The following is a 23,575-nucleotide window of genomic DNA, read 5'->3' as shown; positions in this document are numbered from 1 at the left end:
CCAACTTACATGACTAGAGAGAAAGAATCTCACTGGGTCCTTCATCACATTTACTTGAAGCTGCTTTTCTCACACCCGGGGGGGGGGGGGGGGGGGCTCAAAGAGGTTTCCAACATATTTATGGCAAAATCTTTGGGGAAATGGGAGACTATAATGCACTTTTCCTTTGTGTAGGTGCTGTGGACTATATTTCACAGAAAGGAACTGGCAAAACCATTTCTGAGTATTCCTTGCCTAAGAATACCCTATGAATCTCCTTTCCTGTAGTTTGAAGCCATTGTTCCACGTCCTAATCTCCAGGGCAGCAGAAAGCAAGCTTGCTCCCTCCTCCCTATGACTGCCCCTCACATATTTATACATGGCCATCATGTCTCCTCTCAGCCTTCTCTTCTGCAGGCGAAACATACCCAGATCTTTTAAGCTGCTCCTCATAGGGCTTGTTCTTCAGACCCTTGATCATTTTAGTCACCCTCCTCTGGAAACATTCCAGCTTGTCAACATCCCTCTTCAAAGCAGAATAGAGAGGTAGCATGACTTCCCTGGATCTAAACACGATACTCCTATTTATGCAGGCCAAAATCCCATTGGCTTTTTAAGCCACTGCATGACATTGTTGGCTCATATTTAACTTGCTGGCCACGAGGACTCCAAGATCTTTTTTACACATACTGCTGTTGAGGAAGGCGTTCCCCATTCTGTATCTTTACATTTCATTTTTTTCCTGCCTAAGTGGAGTATCTTGCATTTCCTTAATTTTGGCCCATCTCTCTAATCTGTTCAGATGGTTTTGAATTCTGCTCCTGTCTTCTGGAGTACTAGCTATTCCTCCCAATTTAGTGTCATCTGCAGACTTCATGATCATGTCTTCCTCTAAGTCATTAATAAAGATGTTGAACAGAACTGGGCCCAGGACGGAACTCTGCAGCACTCCACCCTTTGGGTTCGTTCGCGTAACCAATTACAGATCCACCTAACTGTAGTTTTGCCATAGTTAAATAATCTTTATTTACATCCTGCCACCATTTCCCCGAAGGGACTCGGGGCACCTCACAGAAGCACTCCAAATGCCAGACATAAAATAAACAAAACATAAAACATATAAATGATGACAACATAAACTTACAACAGCAAACACACATAAAACGTCACATAATAAAATTTTGTGAAGAAGTGTAGGAGTGATAGATTAACAACCAAAACAGTTCCAGGTATTCTAGACCTATTGGGTGTTCAAAATTGAGAAATACCTGATTATCTTTGGAGAAAATTGCATAGAATAAGGTCTGGAGCACTTATGGAGGTTGTTAGTCAATGGACTTGAGTTCCAGGACTACTGCATTAGACAGAGGACTGGCATGTGGGACTCAGCCTCATAGCTATAGAAGGATGTGTATTGCACAGAGAACAAAGTGAACGTTGTAAGGAAACTATTCAGAAAACAGGATGGGCTATCTCCTTTTCTTGTGATCAGAAAATTTACCTGTCGGCTGAAGAGACGTTGAAGTAGACCTTTTTTTGGCACAGTAGGTTGCTGTCCCTTCCAGTCCAGATCAGGAGGCACAGAGCCATCAGGACCAAAGACATTTAGCTCATTGAAACACTCTGTTTCTATCATCTAGAAGAAAAGAAAAATAAATACAGAGGTTAGAAAAAGAAGAAAATGCATTGCTTTCTGAGGGCCCCCATTCAAAGGGTGTCCTACTGCCACTAGATCCAAGGTAGTGAAGTATGAAAATCCTCCACTGATTCGTTTTGCAGGTTTGTGCCCCCCTCATCCCTGAGAAGAATGGGTGGCCCTTTCAATATGTATTCCCTTTCAGGATCATCATGCTCCCTGGCACACAGCAGAACACCTACCTCATTTTGCCAAGGAATAGGGACACTTCCTGTTGCAAACTTATGGTAGAAATCATGATCTGTGGGCTCCAGCTCTACTCCCTTGACTGTGGAGAACTGCTCAATGTCCAATACATCTTTGCAATAAATAGCTTGGGGCTAAGAGGAATGCAGAAAAGAGTATTACAAAAGGCTAATTCTCCTACTGTTGAAACTTGAAACAGAGATTGCAAGGCTCCTCTGTGTCATTCACGTACACTGAACTCACATCGGGTTTGAACGGTGGGTCTAGCATCCCAGCTTCTAGCCGCTTGAAATTCAAGTGTTTGAAGAGAGGGTGCTCTTTCACTTCCTGGGCACCAGCATCTCCGCATCCCAGCCGGTCCAGTGGATCTTTGCACAGGAGCTGGAATACAGCACAGAAAGTCAAAGGAAGGCATCTCTACCGCTTTGTGGCTTTGGCTACAAGAAGAAACTGCAGTAGCCAGAGAGACAAAACAAACTTGATTCAAACTATTAGTTTTCAAGGAATTGACAGAGAACTTAAATTTTTCTGTGTTTTGTTTTTTTTCTTGATTCCCACCTACAGAATTTAAATTATTATAGCTATTCATAATAATTGTTTGACGGAAATCTGAAAGAATATACTTTTCTTCCAAACTCCCACAACTTCTAACAACTTTAAATTGTCTGAGATTTATTTATTTATTTATTTAATATTCTGCCCTTCTCATTGAAGGGGACTTGGGGCAGCTCACAACAAGATTCATATATTTACCTATGTTTCTCAGTCATCTTCAAGTATTATAAAGGTTATGGAAAACTGAACACACTTTAATATTTATCTCAAAACTGTATCCCAATCTGCAATCCTGAGTTTTTTTAAGGTTATCATATTTTGTACAGAATATACAGATGATGGACTAGGTTGTGGCGCTACTGGTTGAGAGTCAGCTGCAATAAAATCACTACTGACTGAAAGGTCATGAGTTAGAAGCCAGCTCGGGTCAGAGTAAGCTCCCAACCATTTGTCTAGCTTGCTGTCGACCTTTGCAATCTGAAAGACAGTTGCATCTGTCAAGTAGGAAATTTAGGTACCGCATATGTGGGGAGGCTAATTTAACTAATTTACAATGCCATAAAACTCTCCAGCAGCGTGCAAAAGAATGAGGAAGTACTCCATCGGTGTCACAAGTGGATGGCGACAGCTCCCCTGGTGGCCGGAATTCAAAAAGCATACTCTCATGAAGCTGCAAAGTTAAATAGCCTCTATGTGTCTGCCTATATATGTTGTGTGTCTATAGCTTTGAATGTTTGCCATGTATATGTGCATTGTGATCTGCCCTGAGTCCCCTGTGGGGTGAGAAGGGCGTAATGTAAATACTGTAAATAATAAATAATAATGAAAAACCTTGTAATTTCAAGGATAAAATAAGGATTTTCCCCAACACACATCCCAGGAAACAACCAAGTGATGACAGCTTATGGAATAGCACATGCAATAGATAGTATACCCAACAACCACCTGAATTCCCAGGATATCTAAATATCTTATACACAAGGCATTGCTTACCCAAAACACTTGCAAAAGGAGTTAAAGTGTAAAAGGACTCAAGGGACTAGAATTGATGGTGGGTGAGAAGAAAAAGACAAAGGAAGCCTGCTCCATCTTCCCAGCAGCTGAGACTTTCTGCATTCAAGACATGTGAGTGTGACTGTGATGAGATTTCATGTTGAAATCTCATCAATTGTTGTCTCAACTCTGTTGCTGTATCTTAACTGGTGAACTAGATGAGACCAAGGTGTCCCCGATAGAAATTAAAGCTTCTAAATTGGCTTTTTCTGAGACAAACTAATAAGAGGATATGAATAAACAGGATGAGATATTGTAGATCTTGAATTGTTTATTTGCTCAATGCCAGGCAGACATTATAGATGGTGCAACTTGGAGTTAAATCATATTTGCTGCCCACTAACCTTAAATACTTTCCTAGAGTCAGCCCCCAATGTGGAAAGTGATGATCTGAAAGCTTATAAATCTTGTACTGAGTAGGTTGCTAACATAGCAAAGGTGCAATTTCCTGGCTGAGCCTATTTATTTATTTGTTTATTTTATTTGGTTTACTTTTACCCCGCCCTTCTCACCCCGAAGGGGCCTAGCTTAAGAGAGGGCCCTGTACACAAAACTAGTCCCAACAACACACCTAGAAACACTCTGAAGAGACCTGGCATCCCTTTGCAATGGGAATAGGAAGCTAAGTAGCTTAAGGCACAAGTACCATGGAGCAGAGAGAACGTGAAGCAGGTGAGAATTTCTCAGAGTACTCTTCTTGCACTTCTTTCACCAGCCGTTCCACTTCTTCGCGTTTGATTTTTTTCCTGCGCTGCTGGAACGGAGATTGGCCCTCAATCATCTCATAGAGCAGGCATCCTAAAGCCCACCAGTCAGGACTGAATGTGTAGCGCTCATTCTTCACCACTTCAGGAGCTGCAAAAGTAAGAAGTGTGTGAAAAAAAAATCCTATGAATTGCTTTCAAATACAAAAAAAAATGGTACTAAGTAAAGGCTTGTAGCTCAATGATAGCTTGGCATGCAAGAAAGGCTTAGATGCGAATTCCAGGATTGAGAAGGGCCATTGCCTGGAACCCTGGAGAGCTACTAGACATAAGTGCAGATGCTATTAAGCTAGATAAATCAATATAACACAATTACCAATGACCCCAGCAGCCCAGGGTAAGATTTATGATTATATTCAGTCTCATGTTTCCTGTGATGGTAGAAATGGAAAATGGCTTAAATAGTAGCTGCCTTGGGAAGAAGCAGCAGGAATGAATGCCCACCACCTTTCGCAAGCTGTAATTCAAAGATTAACCACATCTCATTCTGCACAACTGTGTAATCCTGGGCTCTAGCCCATTTCAAATTCCATTGTTTCCTCCTTCTACCCAAGCAATGCAAGGATGTTTGTAGATTTTTTAACAAATGCTAGGCTATCTGCATCACCTGAATATTTTCAAACCTGGATGATACTGGTGGGCAATGAATACACCATAAGGATTCAATAGCAATACTGAGGTCCACTTGTTCTTATCAATTACAAGTAATTACAAAGTGGTTGACTTTGATATTTCAGGAAGGAACTTCCATATCCCTGCATCAATACAAACAGCTTTTTTGAAGTAGCACGTGAATTATTTCTCACTGGGCACCAGAAAGATGCTCACTCTGTTGGGAGAAGCAACCTTCTCAAGTCTCCTCTATAAGATGTTTTTCTGTTTTGTAATGTGTTGTTTTATAACCTGAAGTATATGTCTTATTTGATTTGCAGTTTCCTTATCTCTATATACCTAAAGCAGTGGGAGGGGCTGCAGGTCACGTGACTGACTCAGTGAGAGTTTAGAATGTTCAGGTTTAAGCAGGATGACAGTTAGGGAATGTCCGTTGAGGAATGACTGTTAGAGAAGTATGTTGAGACTTGAATGAAGTCTGTCAGAGTGCAAAAACTCATGTAAGGAAGTTAGAAACTGTTGAGGCTTGTGTTTTATTTGAAAGTAAACTCTTATTAAAGAGAGCTGTATAAAGCAACATAGTTTATGAAGAAACCGCTAAAGTTATAAGTTCAAGAACACAAATTCTCTGAAACGTTACTGAAGTCTTTAACCCTTGACAAGAAATGTGCCTGTATCTTTAAATACATGGAGTTATCAGTAAACAAAACATGTGATCTTTAAAAGAAGTCTGCTTGCATCATTGTCTGCTGAAAGCATCAAACAGAAACAAAATATCTGCATGCCCAGCAATCATCCATTACCAAATAAACTCTGTTACCCTGATTAGGTTGTGATCCTAACAGTTCATGATGGCCAGTGATCCTAACAGGTCATGATCCATTCTCCCCAATACACTCCAACCTTCTCAGCCCCTGCTGGAAAGGGGATGCTTTTGTCCCATGTTCTGATCTGCCCTACAGTCTCCATCACAACTCCAGTTGACTCACCAGGTACTTCTTGGATACTTACCCATGTAGCCAACGGTTCCCACCCGGCCTTTTATCGTCTGTCCCTCCGGAACATATACAGCAAGCCCCAGGTCAGAAATGCGGATGTGACCTTGTGAAAAGGGAGTGAGTCAAGTCAGTGTTCAATTTACAGATTCCCCTCAGCCCAGAATAAATCTTGCTATAGAACCCAAAGTGCATCAACTCGCTGCTAGATGGAGCCATAGGATCCACTGCAAATGTTTACTCACCATGATCGTCCAGCAAGATATTCTCTGGTTTCAAATCCCTATAGGGGAAGACAGATTTTATAAGATAAATCCTTTCCTGTTGCTCATGCTCACGAAGAACATCAGACAACCACAAAGCAAGAATCCCAAATGACAAAAAAATACCCTACATTTCAGCATACAGAGCTCTCCCATGCAGATCTTCTCTATAGAAAGATCTCAGCTACAATTGGTCCCTGTATCCATGGATTTATATATATAAATTCAAGAACTCAATTTGAAAATATTTTTAAAAAATCAAAACAGCAAACATTGGTTTTATTATTTATTTGCTGCACTTATATACTGCTTTTCTCACCCATGGGGGGGGGGGGGACTCAAAGCGGTGTACATCAAGTAATGGCAAGATTCAGTACAAACATATATACAAAACTAAAGCACAATAATTAAAACGATAACATAACTATAAATTAAACCATTAAAATCATCTTAGACATAGAACTTAAACAGACATTTAAAACACAGAATTAAGACATCTTAATATAACATTAAAATCACATTTTATACAAGAAAACACAATTTAACTACACCATAATGTGTAACGAGACAAGAGCATCGATGGATTTGGGTCTCCATGGGGGGGCCTTGGAACCAAATTTCAGCAGAAACCAAGGGCTCACTGTACTTTAAATAAAGGGTCCATTGTTCAGGAAGCATCACTCCCTTAGCCCTTGGACCTTTCTCCACACCAGCCTGAGAATCAAAGGGTACCAGACCTTCTTCAGTTTCGGAACAATTCATTCACAGTACAGTACAGTACATTCAAGGAGTCACCCCAATCATTGCTGGCTCAGAATGCCAACCTGAGTTGCAGCTTTGCCTAGGAGAAGGTCCAGTTCTCACCTGTACACTATCCTCTCATGGTGGAGATCTTCCAAACCACAGCAGATTTCAGCAGCATAGAAAACAGCTCGCGGCTCCTCAAAGCCTGCCTCCCCCATGTGGTAGATGTGGAACTTCAGATCCCCGCCATTCATGAGAGTCAAGACCAAGCAGAGGGCGTCTTTAGTTTCATAAGCATAAGCTAGGCTCACCTGTAATACAGACAGACTGGTCAGGCTCTAGAAAAGCATCAAAATAGCCCCCACAGCATAGCATTCCCCCCACCAAACATATGGCATGACTGCGCCAGTCTTTACAATCACCAGAAATACTCAAAACAGAAAAGATGTGCAAGCAAATAGCTATAAGGAGAGTTAAGCTCAATGGCACACGTAGTAATGTTATGTGATAAAGGGGAGATGAAAGGACTGGAGGAAACAGCGGCTAAACAGAAAGAGACTGGGCATTCTGGAAAGGTGTAAGTAAAAACACGATTGAAAGAGAGTTATGATCTAAATCTCAGATCAGGAATGCAAAACGCCCACAGTTTTCAGTATTGTCAGAATAGTGTCAGCACCATCTCCATGTGTAGCACCGGGATTGTGGCACAGATGGCTGAGTGTCAGCTGCATTAAGATCACTCTGACCAAAAGGCCATGAGTTCGAAGCCAGCCCGGGTTGGAGTGGGTTTCCAACCAATTGTGTAGCCTGTTGTCGATCTTTGCAACCCGAAAGACAGTTGCATCTGTCAAGTAGGAAAATTAGGTACCACCTTCAAGTGTGGGGAGGCTAAATTAACTAATTTATGAGGCCATAAAAAAGACTCCAGCAAAGCACTCTAGCTAAAAAAAAAAAAAAAAAAAGCATGCGGGGAATGCGGAAGTACTTCATCAGTGTCGCAGATGGACGATGAAAGCGACAGCTCTCCTGGCGGCCAGAAAAAGTTAAATAGCCTCTGTGTATGTCTGTATATGTTGTATGTCAAAATTGGCATTGAATGTTTGCCATATATGTGTACACTATAATCCGCCCTCAGTCCCCTTCGGGGTGAGAAATAAATAAATAAATAAATAAATAGCAGTCGGAAATCACTAGCATGTCCATACTGTCAGAGCATCCCCAATTACTAGGAACTGCCTTGTTTTATAATCAGATTTTCTAGACACAAAATTGAATCGGGAAGGACAGAACATCAAGATGTCTGATCAGAAGGAATGCAAAATTAAAAAACAGAAACGAGATACAGAAGGCTGGACGTTTAACCCAGCTCTTCTGGGAAGTTTTAAAATTGCAAAAACCATCACACTACTCATTTCCAGTGGGTACAACCATCCATCTCAAAACAATGTGGGCACTAAATATAAAATATCTGATTGGCACAAAAGGCTCGCAAACAGTTATTTCCTTTTGTCCTAATGTACTTAGGTAAAAGATTATGCATTGTTATAAACAGACTATGCTGCCCTTAAACAGAAATCTTTTTAGCCCAAATCTTTTTAGGTCTCAATGAAAAGTGGCGCCTCCATCAGGGATGGGCAAGGTGTGGCCTGGCGGAAACCTGGTGGAGGTCTCGGAGGCCTCTATTCCTTCTCATACTGTGGTTGTAGTAATTACTGCTGCTAGAGTTCTCTTTTTGTGGCCAAAAAGGTAAACTGTCCCTGTTAGAAGATTTAACGGTCTGTGTGTCAACTTTTAAATAGGTTATAGTTCCCCTGCACTATTTAATTTAAGAAAATATTCCCATCCTTTAAACCAAAGGTGGATTTCCTGCAACTTCTCTTTATTGGATTGGGAAAACATTTTTAGCAGTCCAAGTGGTCCTCCAGATGGGCCTAAAGTCAGAAAAGTGGTCTCTAGTTTGCCCACAATTCCCAATCCTTAAATGCTAGAAAAGCTGCAGCTTTTACAAGGACACCATTTAGCATACTAGAGAAATTACTATTTGCATTTTTTCTTTAACAATAACATAAAAATCCAGCCAGACCCTGGGGCTGTTGTGCTATCACAACACGTGGGGATAGGTACTCATAGATGCCCTCCCACACACCCACCCACATTTCTTCCACATTGCAAAAGACCCATATAACCAACCATGACAGTACGATCCTAGGTTTCATATACCGGCAGCCCCCAAGTTATGAATAAAATAATCATCATCATCATCATCATCATACTTTATTTGTAATATGCCCTATCTCCCTAAGGGGACTCAGGGCAGCTTCCAGTATGATAAGAGGCAAATATTCAATGCCTATATAAATGAAAGTAACAGTTTAAACAGAAAAACAATATAATACATTACACAGTGGATTAAAATAAACTATTATCATTAAATAATCATCATTAAAACAATTAAAAACCAACTGTACTAGAATGTCAAATCTGTTCTGTTTCCATCCCATTTATCAGTGCTATGAACTTTATTCCTCCTTTTCATTGTATGCTTGAGAGCATAAGAATGCTCAAAGTTGCTTCTTAAAGGAGAGTAAAGAGGGGCCCATTTTGAAGGTCCCCTCTCTTGTTCCCACCAGCTGTGCTTGAGATGGGGGTGGGACTGAGAGTAGGGCCTCCTCCACTGACTGAAGAGGCTTGTACAAGGGGATGAGGTTTTCTAGATAGGCTGGGCCCGGACCATTTAGGACTTTAAAGGTAATGGCCAAGGCTTTGTATTTAGCCTGGAAGTGAATTGGCAGTTAATGGGGCTAATGCAACATGGGAGTGGTTCTCTCCCTGTGTGGAGCCCTGGTCAATAATCTGGCAAGTTCTGTAGGTTTGTTCTTAAGTTGAATTTGTCTGTACATCAGAATAAGTACATTTTTAAAGTGTAACTCCAGCCAAATATATATATTATACTTTGGATAGCATAAAGAAGGGTTAACACCCCTGTGGTATTTGTTTTGCTGTCTATGCCCCTGTTCAGAAAGTTTCACCTCACTTTCTGTCCCTGTGATAATTAGATTTTGAAAATTTTGGCTTTTTGTGGAAACAAAGATCAGTGATAAAGCTTCAGTGGAGACATCCTTTTTTCCCATGATAACTCTTACAGGAGTGAATTTCCCCTCCTAAGTGTAAATTTCTCTCACTTCCTATTGCCTCAACTATAAGTTGTTTGTAGGTTGGATGTTTGTAACTTAGGGTGTATTACTTTTTAAAAAATATGTTTTTTATTGTAAATACAGATAGAATAGTGTCAAAATCAGTCACCACTACATATCAAATGTTATTTTCTTAATATTATTAATCTTGCCAATTCTCCCACTTGTGTCTATCAATACACCCCTCCTACCCCCAACCTCTGGGAACAGTACTTTCCTTCATTCAGATATTATTTTAATTGATCAATCATGAAGAGAGAATGGTTCAGTTCTTTATATTTTCCTTTTCCTTTGACTTTATCTATCAATCTTGCCTGTATTACAGTGTAGTATGAGAGGAAACCAGAGAAAAGCATCTCCAGCACTACTTTGTTTATATATTAACAAACTCAACAAGAGGTAATGCAACCCATAAGACTGCATACACTCCTGTAGATTAATATCATCCCCAACTGACTTCCAGATTAAAGATCCTATTTAAGCCCATTTTCAGAGGGGCGCCAAAGCAAGCTAGCCTCCTCCTTCCACTAAGTGTAGCCTCCACAAGATCATTTCATTGTGGGGGGCAAGGATCAAGGGCACTGCCAAGCCGTTCCAACCCCGGTGCAAAAGTAAAGCATTTCCTATGTACTTACTACAAACCTACTGTTCACTTTCTCCAGTATCTGCTTCTCATTCAAAGCCATGGCTTCCCCCTTCCGTTTTTTAATCCGCTTCTTCTCAAGCTTCTTGCAGGCATACATTTTCCCAGTGGCTCGCACCTGGCAAGCACACACCTTGAGGGAAGCAGGAAGGAAATTAAGTATTACACAACTGACAACTCTGTTTTATCAGCTCTTTTGATATTGCTGGTATTCCACTATATCTGAATCTATAAAATTAAATACAGAGAAAGGGATATAAATGAGGGGAAAATGAGACCTGAAAAGGGAGGGGTGGGCAAAAGGAAGGAAAACAACCTGCCTTCTATTAGGAAAGCAGTGCAAAGCCAGCGGTAAGAGGCAGAGGCGAGAACTGCTCCCATCCAATTACCCTGCCTTTGACACAGAGATAGTTGTCCCTCCTTCCTCCCCTCCATTTTCTGTCCAAACTCTGCTCAGTAGCAATGTGTGGGAGCCTAACAAATGTGGCATGCCCATCATTTTGGACGCTTGGAACGGAGCAGTTTATATTTTAAGTAGTTTACAGTAGTATCTCCAAGTTTAGCGAGGCTTGCAGGGAAAGACTGACAACCTCATGAGGCTTATACAGTAAGCCCTTATGAAAAGTGTCTACTTCAAGTGCCCAAAATGGCAGGGAGAGCAGAGCATTTCCAGCATTGACCCGTGAATATGTGTTTCCAGGTTTTGGGGGTCATTTTCATTTTGAAAAATTGACTAACACTTGGGTATATACAGTAGATTAAAAGATATATTTCTAAGCTGAGCAGAAATTACTTTCTCATCATTTTTCTCTGGCACAGAAATATATTCCATGCTACAGGCTTTTGAATGTATGAAAAGGAAATACCTCCCCAGGATTGCTCCAGTAACATACCTCTCCAAAACCTCCTTTCCCCAGTACACGGTACTGACGAAATGTGTTCTTGGTCACGTGTTGCCTGAGAACAGAAAGGAGGAGAGTAGAGCGAACTGAAACTCACCCACTAAGAAAGATAAGTAGTTCCTTGTGCATTTGCTCTACAATGTATGCAAATAAAAACAATACCTCATATCTATGCCTGATGGAAAATGTACCACTCAGTATTACATCCAAATAAATAGGATTCTATCCATGAAATTTCATGCTAAAGTAAAAAAAAAAACAACCCAATAAGTACTGTGACATTTTTCCTCCCCCACTTGCCTCCTCTTTATTAAGTAGGTAATGAAACAGGGGGTTAGTGGGCCTCAAGGTTAGTAACAGCAAAAGTGTGAACATGTCCTCAAGAGAACACCTTTCTCTGCATGATCAACACTCAAGAGAGAACAAGTATTAATGGCATGCAATCTGTTCTTTATGTCATATGTAAATCTGCTAGACTGAATAAAATAGGGCTGCTATGAACTCGTCACAAAACACAAGGGTTACCTTTCTAGATATTTCCATTGCATGAAACGGTTAAAATAAATGCTATCAAGGTAGTCAGCAAAAGGTGCCACACTAAGGTAGTCATGGATGAGCCTAGGAAAAGAAGAAAACATTATTAGTGAAATCAAAATTAAGTAAAGGTAAAGGTTTCCCGTGACATTAAGTCTAGTCATGTCCGACTGTGGGGGCTGGTGCTCATCTCCATTTCGAAGCCGAAGAGCTGGCGTTGTTCATAGATGCCTTCAAGGTCATGTGGCCAGCATGACTGCATCTAGCGCCATTACCTTCCCAGTGGAGTGGTACCTATTAATCTATTCACATTCGGATGTTTTCAAACTGCTAGGTTGGCAGAAGCTGGGCCTAACCGTGGGAGCTCACCCCGTTCTCCGGATTCGAACTGGCGATCTTTCGATAGGCAAGTTTAGCAGCTCAGCAGTTTAAACCGCTGCACCACCAGAGGGCTAATCAAAGTTAGGAAGGACAATAAAGCATAAAGGCCCTGAGATATCTCTAGACAAAATGCTGAATGCACACACCAATCTCTTGGATCATGAGGTCAGGACAGCAAACATCATACAAAGCACAGGCAGTGTAAGGGTCAGCCTGGAGAGAAGAACAAAAGTGATTGCCTGCATCAGTTTCTGCCAAAATAAGCAAGCTCGAACCAGGGGCTCTCAGTTAATATAATCACTCATTGCTTATTTTTGGAGGGAGGAGGATGCATGCAAGGCGGGCTGCTATTTTTATGGATACCAGTCCTCCAGGCTGGGATATTTCTGGGAATTTTCCAGTTAGGTTTCCAACTTTGTCATGTTTGTGGGAGCCTTTTCCACAGTTGCAGCAGCAAATACTGAGACCAGAAATGGAAACTAGATTGGTCGGTGCAGAAACATTAAAAGCTCAAGAGGGATGCCTGGGGTGAAGTCTGTTCTGAAGAAAGTTTCATTTTAATATGGCCACAACTTCAAGCATAACCCATGCCACCAGTGGCAAGGAATTTCACAATTTCATTCATAGCCATTCAAATACCCAGAATGGATACTTGTGGACATGAAAACGTGAAAGACTGGACAGAGATCTTTTATTTCTTTATTTATATTCTGCTTTTCTTCCATTGACATAGAGGCCAACTCATGTGACTTTTATGTAGTTGCCCATTGAGAACAGCTTTCTTCTGCAAAGGTCGCTACTCCACGGACATTCAGACATTTTTCTTGAGGGAGGCAGAGCAAATCTAAATAAGTTTTATTGCTCTGGAACATCACAATTGACTAGAACAGTGGTTCCCAATCTTTTTTTTTTACAAGGGACCACTCTGATCAGGGACCACTTTGACCAGGGACCATTCTGCCAACATTAGTACCAAAAAGGTTTCGAATCAATTTTTGGTCAACTTTAGATTTAGTTTGGTTATTTGGAGTGCTGATTCAGAAAATTGCATTGGATAAACCACATCTGTTTTTTTCCTGATACATATGCCATCCAGTATTTGCCATCTGCTCACCTACAATTTTTTTAATAATCTAGAGCTGATGTGGTCTATCCAATGCAATTTTCTGAATCAGCACCCCAAATGACCCCAGGAACAGGCCTAAAAACAAAGACACCAAGGTGCTCCCGCTTCCAGATGCCACATGGAATGGCTCCGCTCAGGAGAAGGGAGGAGGAGAAGCAGCACTCAGGAGGCTTGTTGTCGTGCCTTTCGTGGGTAGTCAGCCTCTCCTCTCCCAACATCCCCATTGCCTCAGCACCATAAGAGGGTTTTGCAAGACCAGTTGCTCTCGTTGCAACGATGTAGTAATGGTGAGTAGACTGCTGGTGGTCCATAGACCACAGGTTGGGAACCACTGGACTAGAAGAATTGCTTTCCCATTCTTCCCACCATGAAGAGTTGAATAAGACAACTGTGATCAGCCCTTCGTATTCACTGGGAAGTGCAGGACCCCCACAGAAGTGGGAAAACTGCAATGAGAAAAAAGCTCTGTATTGTCTAAGGCTTTCATGGCTGGAATCACTGGGTTGTTGTAGGTTTTTTGGGCTATATGGCTATGTTCTAGAAGCATTCTCTCCTGACGTTTCACCTGAATCTATGGCAAGCATCCTCAGAGGTTGTGAGGTCTGACCTCACAACCTCTGAGGATGCTTGCAATAGATTCAGGTAAAACATCAGGAGAGAATGCTTCTAGAACATAGCCGTATAGCCCAAAAAACCTACAAAAACCCAGAAAAAGCTCTTTTTTAAGCTGAGAGAATACCTCTCTAGGAATCTTTAGGTTCTCCAATATGACTCATTATAATTACCCTGGAGGGCCTAGAGAGACTGTATCAATCAAATCTACCAGTAATTGAATCTGCAAATGTTAAACGCAGACTGATTGTGGACTGATTGTAGTGAAATAAATATTATAAAAAAGACACAGACAGGAATACACTCAGAGAGACAAACATCACCTTCTTAGTGCACAGTGTCAACTGGCTCACCTGCATCAGAGAAAGAATGCTTATGTAACCAATTCCAAAACTTGCAATTAACAGACTCAAATACATTAGAAAAGAAAGCAGTTATTGATAGTGACTACTGCCCTGAGAAAGGTTCACGTCATAAAATAAATTCGCTCCATTTCCCCCCCACTCACTTGGTAGATTCCTTAAAGAGCTCTTTACCCGGTTCCTCCTCCTCCAGTCGCTCAGAACACAAAGTGACCAGCTCCAAAGACACTTCAGGCACATGGTCCGCACTCTGAGGAAAAAGGGCCAAACAAAAGAATCATATTTTTGCAGGTACGATTGACTCACAGCTGAGGCAGACCCAAATTAGCAGCAAAATGCTGTTACAGTCACTCAATCCATTTCCTGTCAGACTCAAGACCACAGATGATTGTGTCAGGCTAGCTAGGGTCCCACTCTTGAGGATGTGGCACAACTGTGGGGCCAGCATGGAAAGGAAAAGGATGGCAGGTGCAGAAGTCCACACCTCCTTATTTCCAAAGCTGCACTGCTGTGTCAGAGCAAGATGCAGAAGAAGATGGATACAACCTGGCTCAGTGCCTCTCCTTTCACTGCCAGGCCTCTATTTGCACACACAGAGAAAAACAGTAACAAATCTGATTGGCCCGCTGAGGCTCTGGCATTCATGTATGAGGCTCTGGCATTTGCCCATGAATCCTTGGCACAGATGGTAATATTCCATGTTGTTAATATACAGGTATATGAATCACGCAACACCTGTTCTTTATCAATACCGTATCCCTCCCCCTCCACAAAGCTATCTATTCTCACCCGAGGATTCAAGTATGTCTTGATCAGCTGCTGCCCGCACTCTTTCCGATTCTCATCAGGGGTCACTTCATACTCTGCCTATATCAAATGAGAAGAAAACATCATGAATTTCTGGGTTGTTGTAGGTTTTTTTTCAGGCTATATAGCCATGTTCTAGAGGCATTCTCCATCTATGGCAAGCATCCTCAGAGGTTGTGAGGTGGAAGTTGGGTCTTGTTTAAGTTTTCTATATATAGTAGGATCCAGGAGTTTTCTGATCTTCTCACCTCACAACCTCTCAGAATGATTGCCATAGATGTAGGTGAAACATCAGGAGAGAATTCCTCTAGAACATGGCCATATAGCCCGAAAAAACCCACAACAACCGAGTGATTCCAGCCATGAAAGCCTTCGACAATACATCAGGAATTTGCTCTATGGACTTCTTTTAGGAATAAGAATACAGAGAGGATCCAAATCAATCATATTTTCTTATTGCAAGGAAGAAGAGTCCACCCCTTTATTTGGAAAGCCCCCAAAAGTTACTTTTTAAAACTGCAACTCCCAGAATCTCGCTCCCAGCCAGCATAGCCAGCTGATGGCTGGGGGAATGTTGGGATTCGGAGTCTAAAAGAACTACTCTAAACTCTTCATCATATGTGGTAGTATTCTCTTCTGGGAAACTCACTATCCCAATCATTTTCAGACATTGAACTTCAAAACTCATTATCTGCTCTGAGAAGAATAGAACTGCTGAACAGGATCAGAGCTATAGATTCAGCTGTGAGAGAAAGAAGGATGTGGTGCGTTGTGGTTCAGCCAGCTGATGAAATGAGGGGTTTGTGGGTACAAGGCCTGATGGTTCTGTGGTGCCCAGACAGAGGGGGTCTCAGAGCAAGATCGTTCTCCAGCTGAAAGAACGGAGGGGGTTTTGGAGAAAGATGCTGTGGTTGAGTCAAAGTGTGAGAGTGATACTGATTTGGAAGCCAACAGGCAAGGAGGAGAAGATACCATTAGCTCATCCGAGGAAGCAGTTGCCTTAGAGATACCAGGCTGCTTTTGAGGGGGTAGATATTCAGGTGCAAGAAAAACCATGGAAAAGAGAGGCAGAAGCGGGCCAAGGTCAAAGCAATGCATTCATGTTTGGCAGCCCTTTAATTAGGGAGCTGGTAAGATTTTGATCAAGCAACGTCACTACTGGAGTGAGAAACTCCTGTCTTGTTCCTGGTTCATGCTTTAGCTCAAGGCCCAAGATTTCTGGTCAAGTTTTGCATCTGACTTCATGGATTTATCTATGGATTCATACTCTTGTTTTGTTCCTGCTTTCCTGGATTAATATTCATGTTTTACCTCTTGCTTTTTGGATTTACCTACTGTTTTTGGGATTTGCTTTCTTTATTACCCCTTGGATTTTTATCCTATTATTTGCTTAAGGTGTCTTTGGCCCTTCCTTATATGTGTTTTATCAATAAAGTGTATGTTACCATGTATGGTTTCCTGGTGAGTGCTATGATCAAGGTGAACTCCTGCTGAGGTGCAACATGGTGTTCCAAAAAGTACAGTTAGTTAGTCACTATGTCCTACGTGCCCAGGAGGGGACAGGGATCTCATAAAGTTGTACTGACCACAGCATCCAAGAACTTGACACAGCGCATCAGCTCGAGCCGCGTTTCACAGAACTGCCGGAAGAGCAGGCGGCCAATGGGTTGCTTCTCACACAAATTGTGGTAATCTCCCTCTGGAATGGAAACAGGCATTAGTCAATTCTTATTAACTCTTTTCACACATAATTAACCTGTTCTGTTGTGTCATCCAAAACTTTTACAGCTTAGCAGGACATTAAAAGAGCAGATACAAATGCCTCACAGGTGACGTAACAGAATCTCCAAGCGCAGGAAGAGGGTGCCCATTATTGTTTATTCTAGGAGCCCTTGTGCAAGCAGGACTGCTGACCGAATGGTCAGTAGTTCGAATCCAGAGAGAGCGAGTTGAGCTCCCTCTGTCAGTTCCAGCTACCCATGTGGGGACATGAGAGAAGCCTCCCACAGGATGGTAAAACATCAAAACATCTGGGCGTCCCCTGGACAATGTCCTTGCAGACGGCCAATTCCCTCACACCAGAAGCAACTTGCAGTTTTTCAAGTTGCTCCTGACACGAAAAAACATGTTTATTCTCTCTCCTGTTGGTCAACAAGACAGTTTTGTTTTCTGAGAGAAGAAGAATCAAACAAACTAATTAATTGATTTGAAAGTTTGAGAAATTAACTGCAATGTGGGGCATCTAGATCACACCCCAGGGAGTATCTTGCTATGTAACAGTTTGAGTCTAGACTTGTTTTTGATGTTGTCATTTAAAGACAGGCCAACCACTGTCCACTGGAACAGTTGCTTCACCAAACTACAAGTCTAACTCGCCACCCCTAGACTAAATTTTCCTTGCTCCCCCCTTCCGCCCCCACCCTCAGTCTGATATTTATATACCAGGGGCTTTGTTCCTTTTCCTTCGAGTCTGAAGGACAATCTCCTTCCCAACTGTGCTGTGATTGGAGGGAGGAAAAGAGGAATGACATTCAGTTCCCTTATTAAATTACCAAGCTCTTTGTTTCTCTGTGACTCACTGATCTGGGCAAGTCTCCCAAGTGGAAAAAGAGATTTAGACTTGTATGGAAAGGCAACAGGGCAGCCTCCTCAGAGTACAGGATTCTGTGGTCTAAGTGTGAGTTAAGTAATCTATATCACCCAACATGCAGAGACATGGCAGAATTGGTTGTTTTCATGGCAGAGACTAAGTAAAGACAGGAAGGCAAGAACAGTGACATCACGCAGAGAAGCCAGATATAGCATTCTATATAAATGCAGAGCTGGAGAAAGTTACTTTCTTGAACATCAACTCCAAGAATGCTGGGATGCTGCTTGAGCAGTTTTGGGAGTTGTCTTCCAGAAAAGTAACCTCACCAGCAATATTCAACTATCTCAGGCTTGCCTTATATTCAGGAAAAGAAGCTACTACCAGGTCACAATATGGAGAAATGGAATGGTTTCCAAGGAACAGAGTCAATGAAAATCTGCATTTTATCACCCTGTTTAATTTGTACTCTGAACATATCATATGAAAACAAGGTTTAGACTTGGAAGATGGAAACATGAAAATTGGAGGAAGGAAAGGTGACCATTTAAGATATCCAGATGGCAACTTATTACTACAAGAAAATAGAAAAGACTTGGAGCAACTATTAACCAAAGTGCAAAGGCAGTGAACATTAAAAAAACCCACAAACAATGACCACAGGTAACTTATCAATTTCGAAGTAAATTATGAAAATACTAAAATAGTTAAAGTTTCCCCATACCATCCTGCTGTCATTAATCAAAATGGAAACTGTAGACAAGAAATCAGAAGAAGACTAGGACCTAGAAATGCAACAAGGAAGGAACAAAACAATGTTCTCAAAATTGAATGCTAAAGTAAGGATTGGCTATGCCAATCTATTTCTGATTTCTGTGTATGGTTGTGAATACCTGACACTGAAAACAGTTGGTTTTTAGAGAAGCGGTCATTTGAAGTGTAATGCTATGGGTATTCTGTGATTACATAGAATGCTAAAACAAGAAATAAATAGGTCCTTAAGGAAATCAAGCCTGAATCTTCTCTAAAAGCCAAGATGACTAAGCTGAGACTATCATCCTTTGGACATATAATGAGATGGCACAATTCACTAGTAACTTTTTTTGTATCAGGAGCAACTTGAGAAACTGCAAGTCACTTCTGGCATGAGAGAATTGGCAGTCTGCAAGGACATTGCCCAGGGGATGCCCAGATATTTGATGTTTTACCATCCTGTGGGAGGCTTCTCTCATGTCCCCACATGAGAAGCTAGAGCTGAGACGGGAGCTCACCCCACTCCCCAGATTCAAACCGCCAACCTGTTGTCCAGCAGTCCTGCCAGCACAAGGGTTTAACCCATTGTCCCACGGGGGCTCCTAGGAAAGACAATGATGCTTGGCAAGATTGAAGGCTATAGGACGATAGGAACACCACCTTCAATGTGGATGGACTGTCAAGGAAGCTATGGTCCTGAGTTTGCAAGACTTGTGTAGGGCTGTTGATACACAGTGACTTGGAAGTCTCTTGTTCAAATGCTCGCTATAGGTCAAAGCCAATTTGAGAGCAGTTAGCAATAAATAACTGGGCCAATCTGGTTGCCTGGCAGTCATAATTTCTGAGTACAGTTCTAAGCTGGAGTCTTTTGGGGGAAAGAAGCAATCCATTCTGCTAAAAAGCACCACATAGGACAAGTAATTGGCTGCATGCCCATTTTGAAAGAGAAATATTTTTGCAATAAAGTATTTGGCAAGAACTGTGATTTTTTAAATGATTTGTCCATTGCCTTAAGTGTACAATATCTCAACTGAGCCAAAAGTAGCAACTCATTGTCCTACCCATCATGCTGCAACCAATACAGTCACCATTTCCCAGGAAGCCTCTCTGCTACAAGTCCCCCAGACCCAACTCCTTTACAGTGCATGTTGCAAGCACTTTCCTCTTCTGTGCAGCCGTTTCTTCTAAGGAAGCTGTGGTTTCCTGATTTGTGAATACACTCAAAGAAAACAACCCTAACACTGAAAGGGAGGAGGGTGGGGAAAGAGGCAGCATGCAAGCTGCACCATTTCCTTTTCTGACAGGAAATGAGTATATTGAATGAAGGAAGGTGAAGGGTTCAGAGCAAGGCAAGATGAGAAAAACCTTCATTGCCCTAAAGAAGAGACTTTATGCTTGCTGGATCTACTCAGGCTTCCTCTCCCCTCTACAAGATTTCTGTGGGTCTATCAACCAGAGCCAGGTATTAAGCAATGGCTCAGGAAGGCAGACACAACACAGAGATACCAGGTGGTTCTGGGTATATGCTCAGCCCATACATTTGTTAGTTTTTAATATGAGAACTCAAGCTTGCACACAAATCCTACTCTTGTTTTCCTGAAGGCTGGCTTGACTTCAGCGTTCTAAGAGAGGAGTGAAAATGGCTTCCTGCAAAACCACAGGGAAATGGAAACCCTTGCTGGTCATAGCCAACTGTGGATTGCAGTAGATCAGCATTTGTCAACCTGGGGGTCGGGACCCCTGGAGGGGTCGCAAGGGAGTGTCAGAGTGGTTGCCAAAGACCATCAGAAAACACAGTATTTTCTGTTGGTCATGGGGGTTCTGTGTGGGAAATTTGGTCCAGTTCTATTGTTGGTGAGGTTCCAAAAGCTCTTTGATTGTAGATGAACTATAAATCCCAGCAACTACAATGCCCAAATGTCAAGGTCTATTTCCCCCAAACTCCACCAGTGTTTACATTTGGGCATATTGAGTATTTATGCCAAGTTTGGTCCAGATCCATCATTGTTTGAGTCTACAGTGGTCTCTGGATGTAGTTGAACTACAAGTCTAAAACTCAAGGTCAGTGCCCACCAAACTCTTCTAGTATTTTCTGTTCGTCATGGGAGTTCTGTGTGCTAAAATTGTTTCAATTACATCATTGGTGAAGTTCAGAATGCTCTTTGATTGTAGGTGGACTATAAATTCCAGCAACTACAACTCCCAAATGCCAGATTTGGTCCAGTGGATGAAAATACATCCTGCATATCAGATATCTACATTATGACTTGTAGTGAAATTACAGTTATGAAGTAGCAACAAAAATAATGTTATGATTGGGGGTCACCACAACATGAGGAACTGTATTAGGGGTCTAGGCATTAGGAAGGTTGAGAACCACTGCAGTAGATCTTGCGTGGCCTTCTGCCTAACCCTGCTCCATTGGATCAAAGGCACAGAGGTAGAAGGACTCTTGATCTACCATGTCTGCCAAAGGCAAGAACTGTGCATCAGGCAAAGAAACTCTACACTGAGGTGGCCGGCTCATAAAAAATTTTTATTAAAAAAAGGTAAAGAACATTTTTCACAGTTTGCTATTCTAACACATCCCCATAGGAATTGTTACACATGACAGGAGGCAGCTGTATGCATTTCAAAGAATACTCCAGCCAACTAAACTAGTGTCTCCTTGACCAGCACAAACATCTGCTTCCCCAGCATGTCACAGCTTTATCATGTGAATCGGTGGTATGCACTAAATGATGTGTTTAAAGTAGTTTTAACTGTGGAGGCTACACTTTTTGGCAGTCTGCACAAACCACAACACAGGGATCACAGGAAACTACTCCAGTAACAAGGACAAGGAGAGAGGAAAAGAAATCTCTGCTGGGTCAGGCCAATGACCACTTCCAAGAGGTCAAATGGCAGGCTATGCAGAAAATGCGAAGTTGCAAGAGCCAGGACTGGAATGCTGGCAGAACATCAAATGGTGAATTTTCAATCGTCCATCATACACAAGGTAATGCACATCGGAAGGAAGACTTAAGCAAAACCACTCAAAGAAAAAGCCTGGGCATCACTGGGGGCAGCAGTAGGAACCCCTTAGTACACAGCTGTGATCTCTAAGGAAGAAAAGTGAAGGACGCGGAAAACAAAATGAATTGAAAATATTTAATCCATTAAGGGGGAAAGATTGTTAATAGTTCAGAGACACAGAATGTACTTTATACATAAAAGGTTCCAGATTCAATCCCCAGCATTTCCAGATACTGCTAGGAAAGACTACTGCTTCAACCCCTGGAGAACCACTGAACCCCTGGAGATCAGGTTGGCCCCCGCCCTCCTGACCTTTAGGAGACAGCTAAAGACCTGGCTGTGGAACCAAGCGTTGGGACCCATCATAGGTATATTTAAAGTGAAAATGCAATGACCCAGGACTATTTACGGACAGTGGTTATGTCTTTGTGTGATATGTGATTTATTTTATGTGATGTGTTTAATAATGTTCAATGTTTTATCAGGGGAGGGTCAATTTTGATGTTTTATACTATTTTTATTGATGACATTGAATTGTTGGCAACACTGAACTGCCCTGCATTCCCTCCGGGGTTGAGCAGAGTTGTATACAAATACCGCAAATAAAAAATAAAACAATAGTCAGTGCAGACAATATAAAGCTAAATATGGCAGCTTCCTACATAGCAAGGTTACCACTTTGCAGGTAATGGCACAGGTATTGGTGTGGCTCACTTCCCAAGGACGTCATGCATGCCCCAACATTGGCAGTCTTTAGCAGGAGCCTGAAAACATGGTTGTTCCAGTGTGCCTTCCCAGAATAAGGAAAATTCCCAGCAATATGTCCTCAGAATGCACTTTACTACTGGTTTAGGATTGACTGTGCTCCCTCATCTCCTTTAAAACCCTATACCAGATATATCCTACCTCGTTCATGCCCAGCATTTATTTTTAATTTATTTTTATTTTTTATTTTTTTATTTTTTTATTTTTTTATTTTTAAACTATTACATTTGGCCTGGCCACAGGTTTTTAAATCCTTGTGTGTTACTGTTTACTGGTTATTGTTTATATGTGATTTATATTAATTGTACTGTATTTATTGTTTTTGTTTATTGCTTTTTGTTTTTATTGATGTGTTGTTGGCCTTGGCCTCATGTAAGCCGCTCCAAGTCCCTTGGGGAGATGGTGACGGGGTACAAATAAAGATTATTATTATTATTATTATTATTATTATTATTAAAACACACAGCAAGTCATTGATGTTATGAACATCACACTACACCTCCCACACCTCAGTAACCTTTTGTGCTAATTTACAATTGTATCACATTGAACTTCTCAAGAGCATTAGCACTAAATGGAATGGAACATAACTAAAAAAACACACCAAAATATAAAACAAAACCAGTGCTAGATCTTCCAGCTCCCTACCTTTTTCTTTTTAACATGCACAATTTGAATCACAGGGGGTAGCACCCTGGACCGTTGGCATGTAGGGCATCAAGAACTACACAAACCCCCAAATTCGGATCTACAATTTTCATTGTAGTTTTCAATGTGGTAAGAAATGCCAGGAATGCTGAGCAACAAGGAGATTTTCACACTATTTCTTCAGCACTCTACACACTGTACATGTCCCTGTATCTCTCTAAAATCCTCTGTGTCAAAGTGTACATGGGAGGAAGTCAGTGACAATTACAACGTAACCCAAAACAACATTTGTGATCCCCCGGTCATTCAAATTACTTGCCTATATAGCTCTTCCTTGACATAGCTTTGTCACTAGAAAATTTATTAGAATTTTCTTAGAAAAACACATTCCAGACCAAA

At 41.6% G+C, this 23,575-nt stretch overlaps 1 protein-coding gene across 1 annotated transcript in view; it reads right to left on the bottom strand.

The window, feature by feature from the left end:
- LOC132769056 (G protein-coupled receptor kinase 6) overlaps nucleotides 1-23,575 on the bottom strand; it is a 43,390-nt gene that overhangs the window by 5,769 nt on the left and 14,046 nt on the right. Inside the window, exons 3-15 of the mRNA XM_060765658.2 lie at nucleotides 16,995-17,107; nucleotides 15,391-15,468; nucleotides 14,748-14,851; nucleotides 12,112-12,204; nucleotides 11,578-11,641; nucleotides 10,677-10,817; nucleotides 6,968-7,158; nucleotides 6,086-6,123; nucleotides 5,857-5,946; nucleotides 4,116-4,324; nucleotides 2,105-2,242; nucleotides 1,858-1,995; nucleotides 1,481-1,615 (exon numbers count right to left, since the gene is read on the bottom strand). Of these exons, the coding sequence (XP_060621641.2) occupies nucleotides 1,481-1,615; nucleotides 1,858-1,995; nucleotides 2,105-2,242; nucleotides 4,116-4,324; nucleotides 5,857-5,946; nucleotides 6,086-6,123; nucleotides 6,968-7,158; nucleotides 10,677-10,817; nucleotides 11,578-11,641; nucleotides 12,112-12,204; nucleotides 14,748-14,851; nucleotides 15,391-15,468; nucleotides 16,995-17,107 (1,532 nt within the window). The remainder of the gene's footprint in view (nucleotides 1-1,480; nucleotides 1,616-1,857; nucleotides 1,996-2,104; nucleotides 2,243-4,115; nucleotides 4,325-5,856; nucleotides 5,947-6,085; nucleotides 6,124-6,967; nucleotides 7,159-10,676; nucleotides 10,818-11,577; nucleotides 11,642-12,111; nucleotides 12,205-14,747; nucleotides 14,852-15,390; nucleotides 15,469-16,994; nucleotides 17,108-23,575) is intronic.

The sequence above is a fragment of the Anolis sagrei genome, chromosome 2 (assembly GCF_037176765.1).
Source record: "Anolis sagrei isolate rAnoSag1 chromosome 2, rAnoSag1.mat, whole genome shotgun sequence".
NCBI lineage: Eukaryota > Metazoa > Chordata > Lepidosauria > Squamata > Dactyloidae > Anolis > Anolis sagrei.
This window is presented reverse-complemented; position numbering and strand designations above follow the sequence as displayed.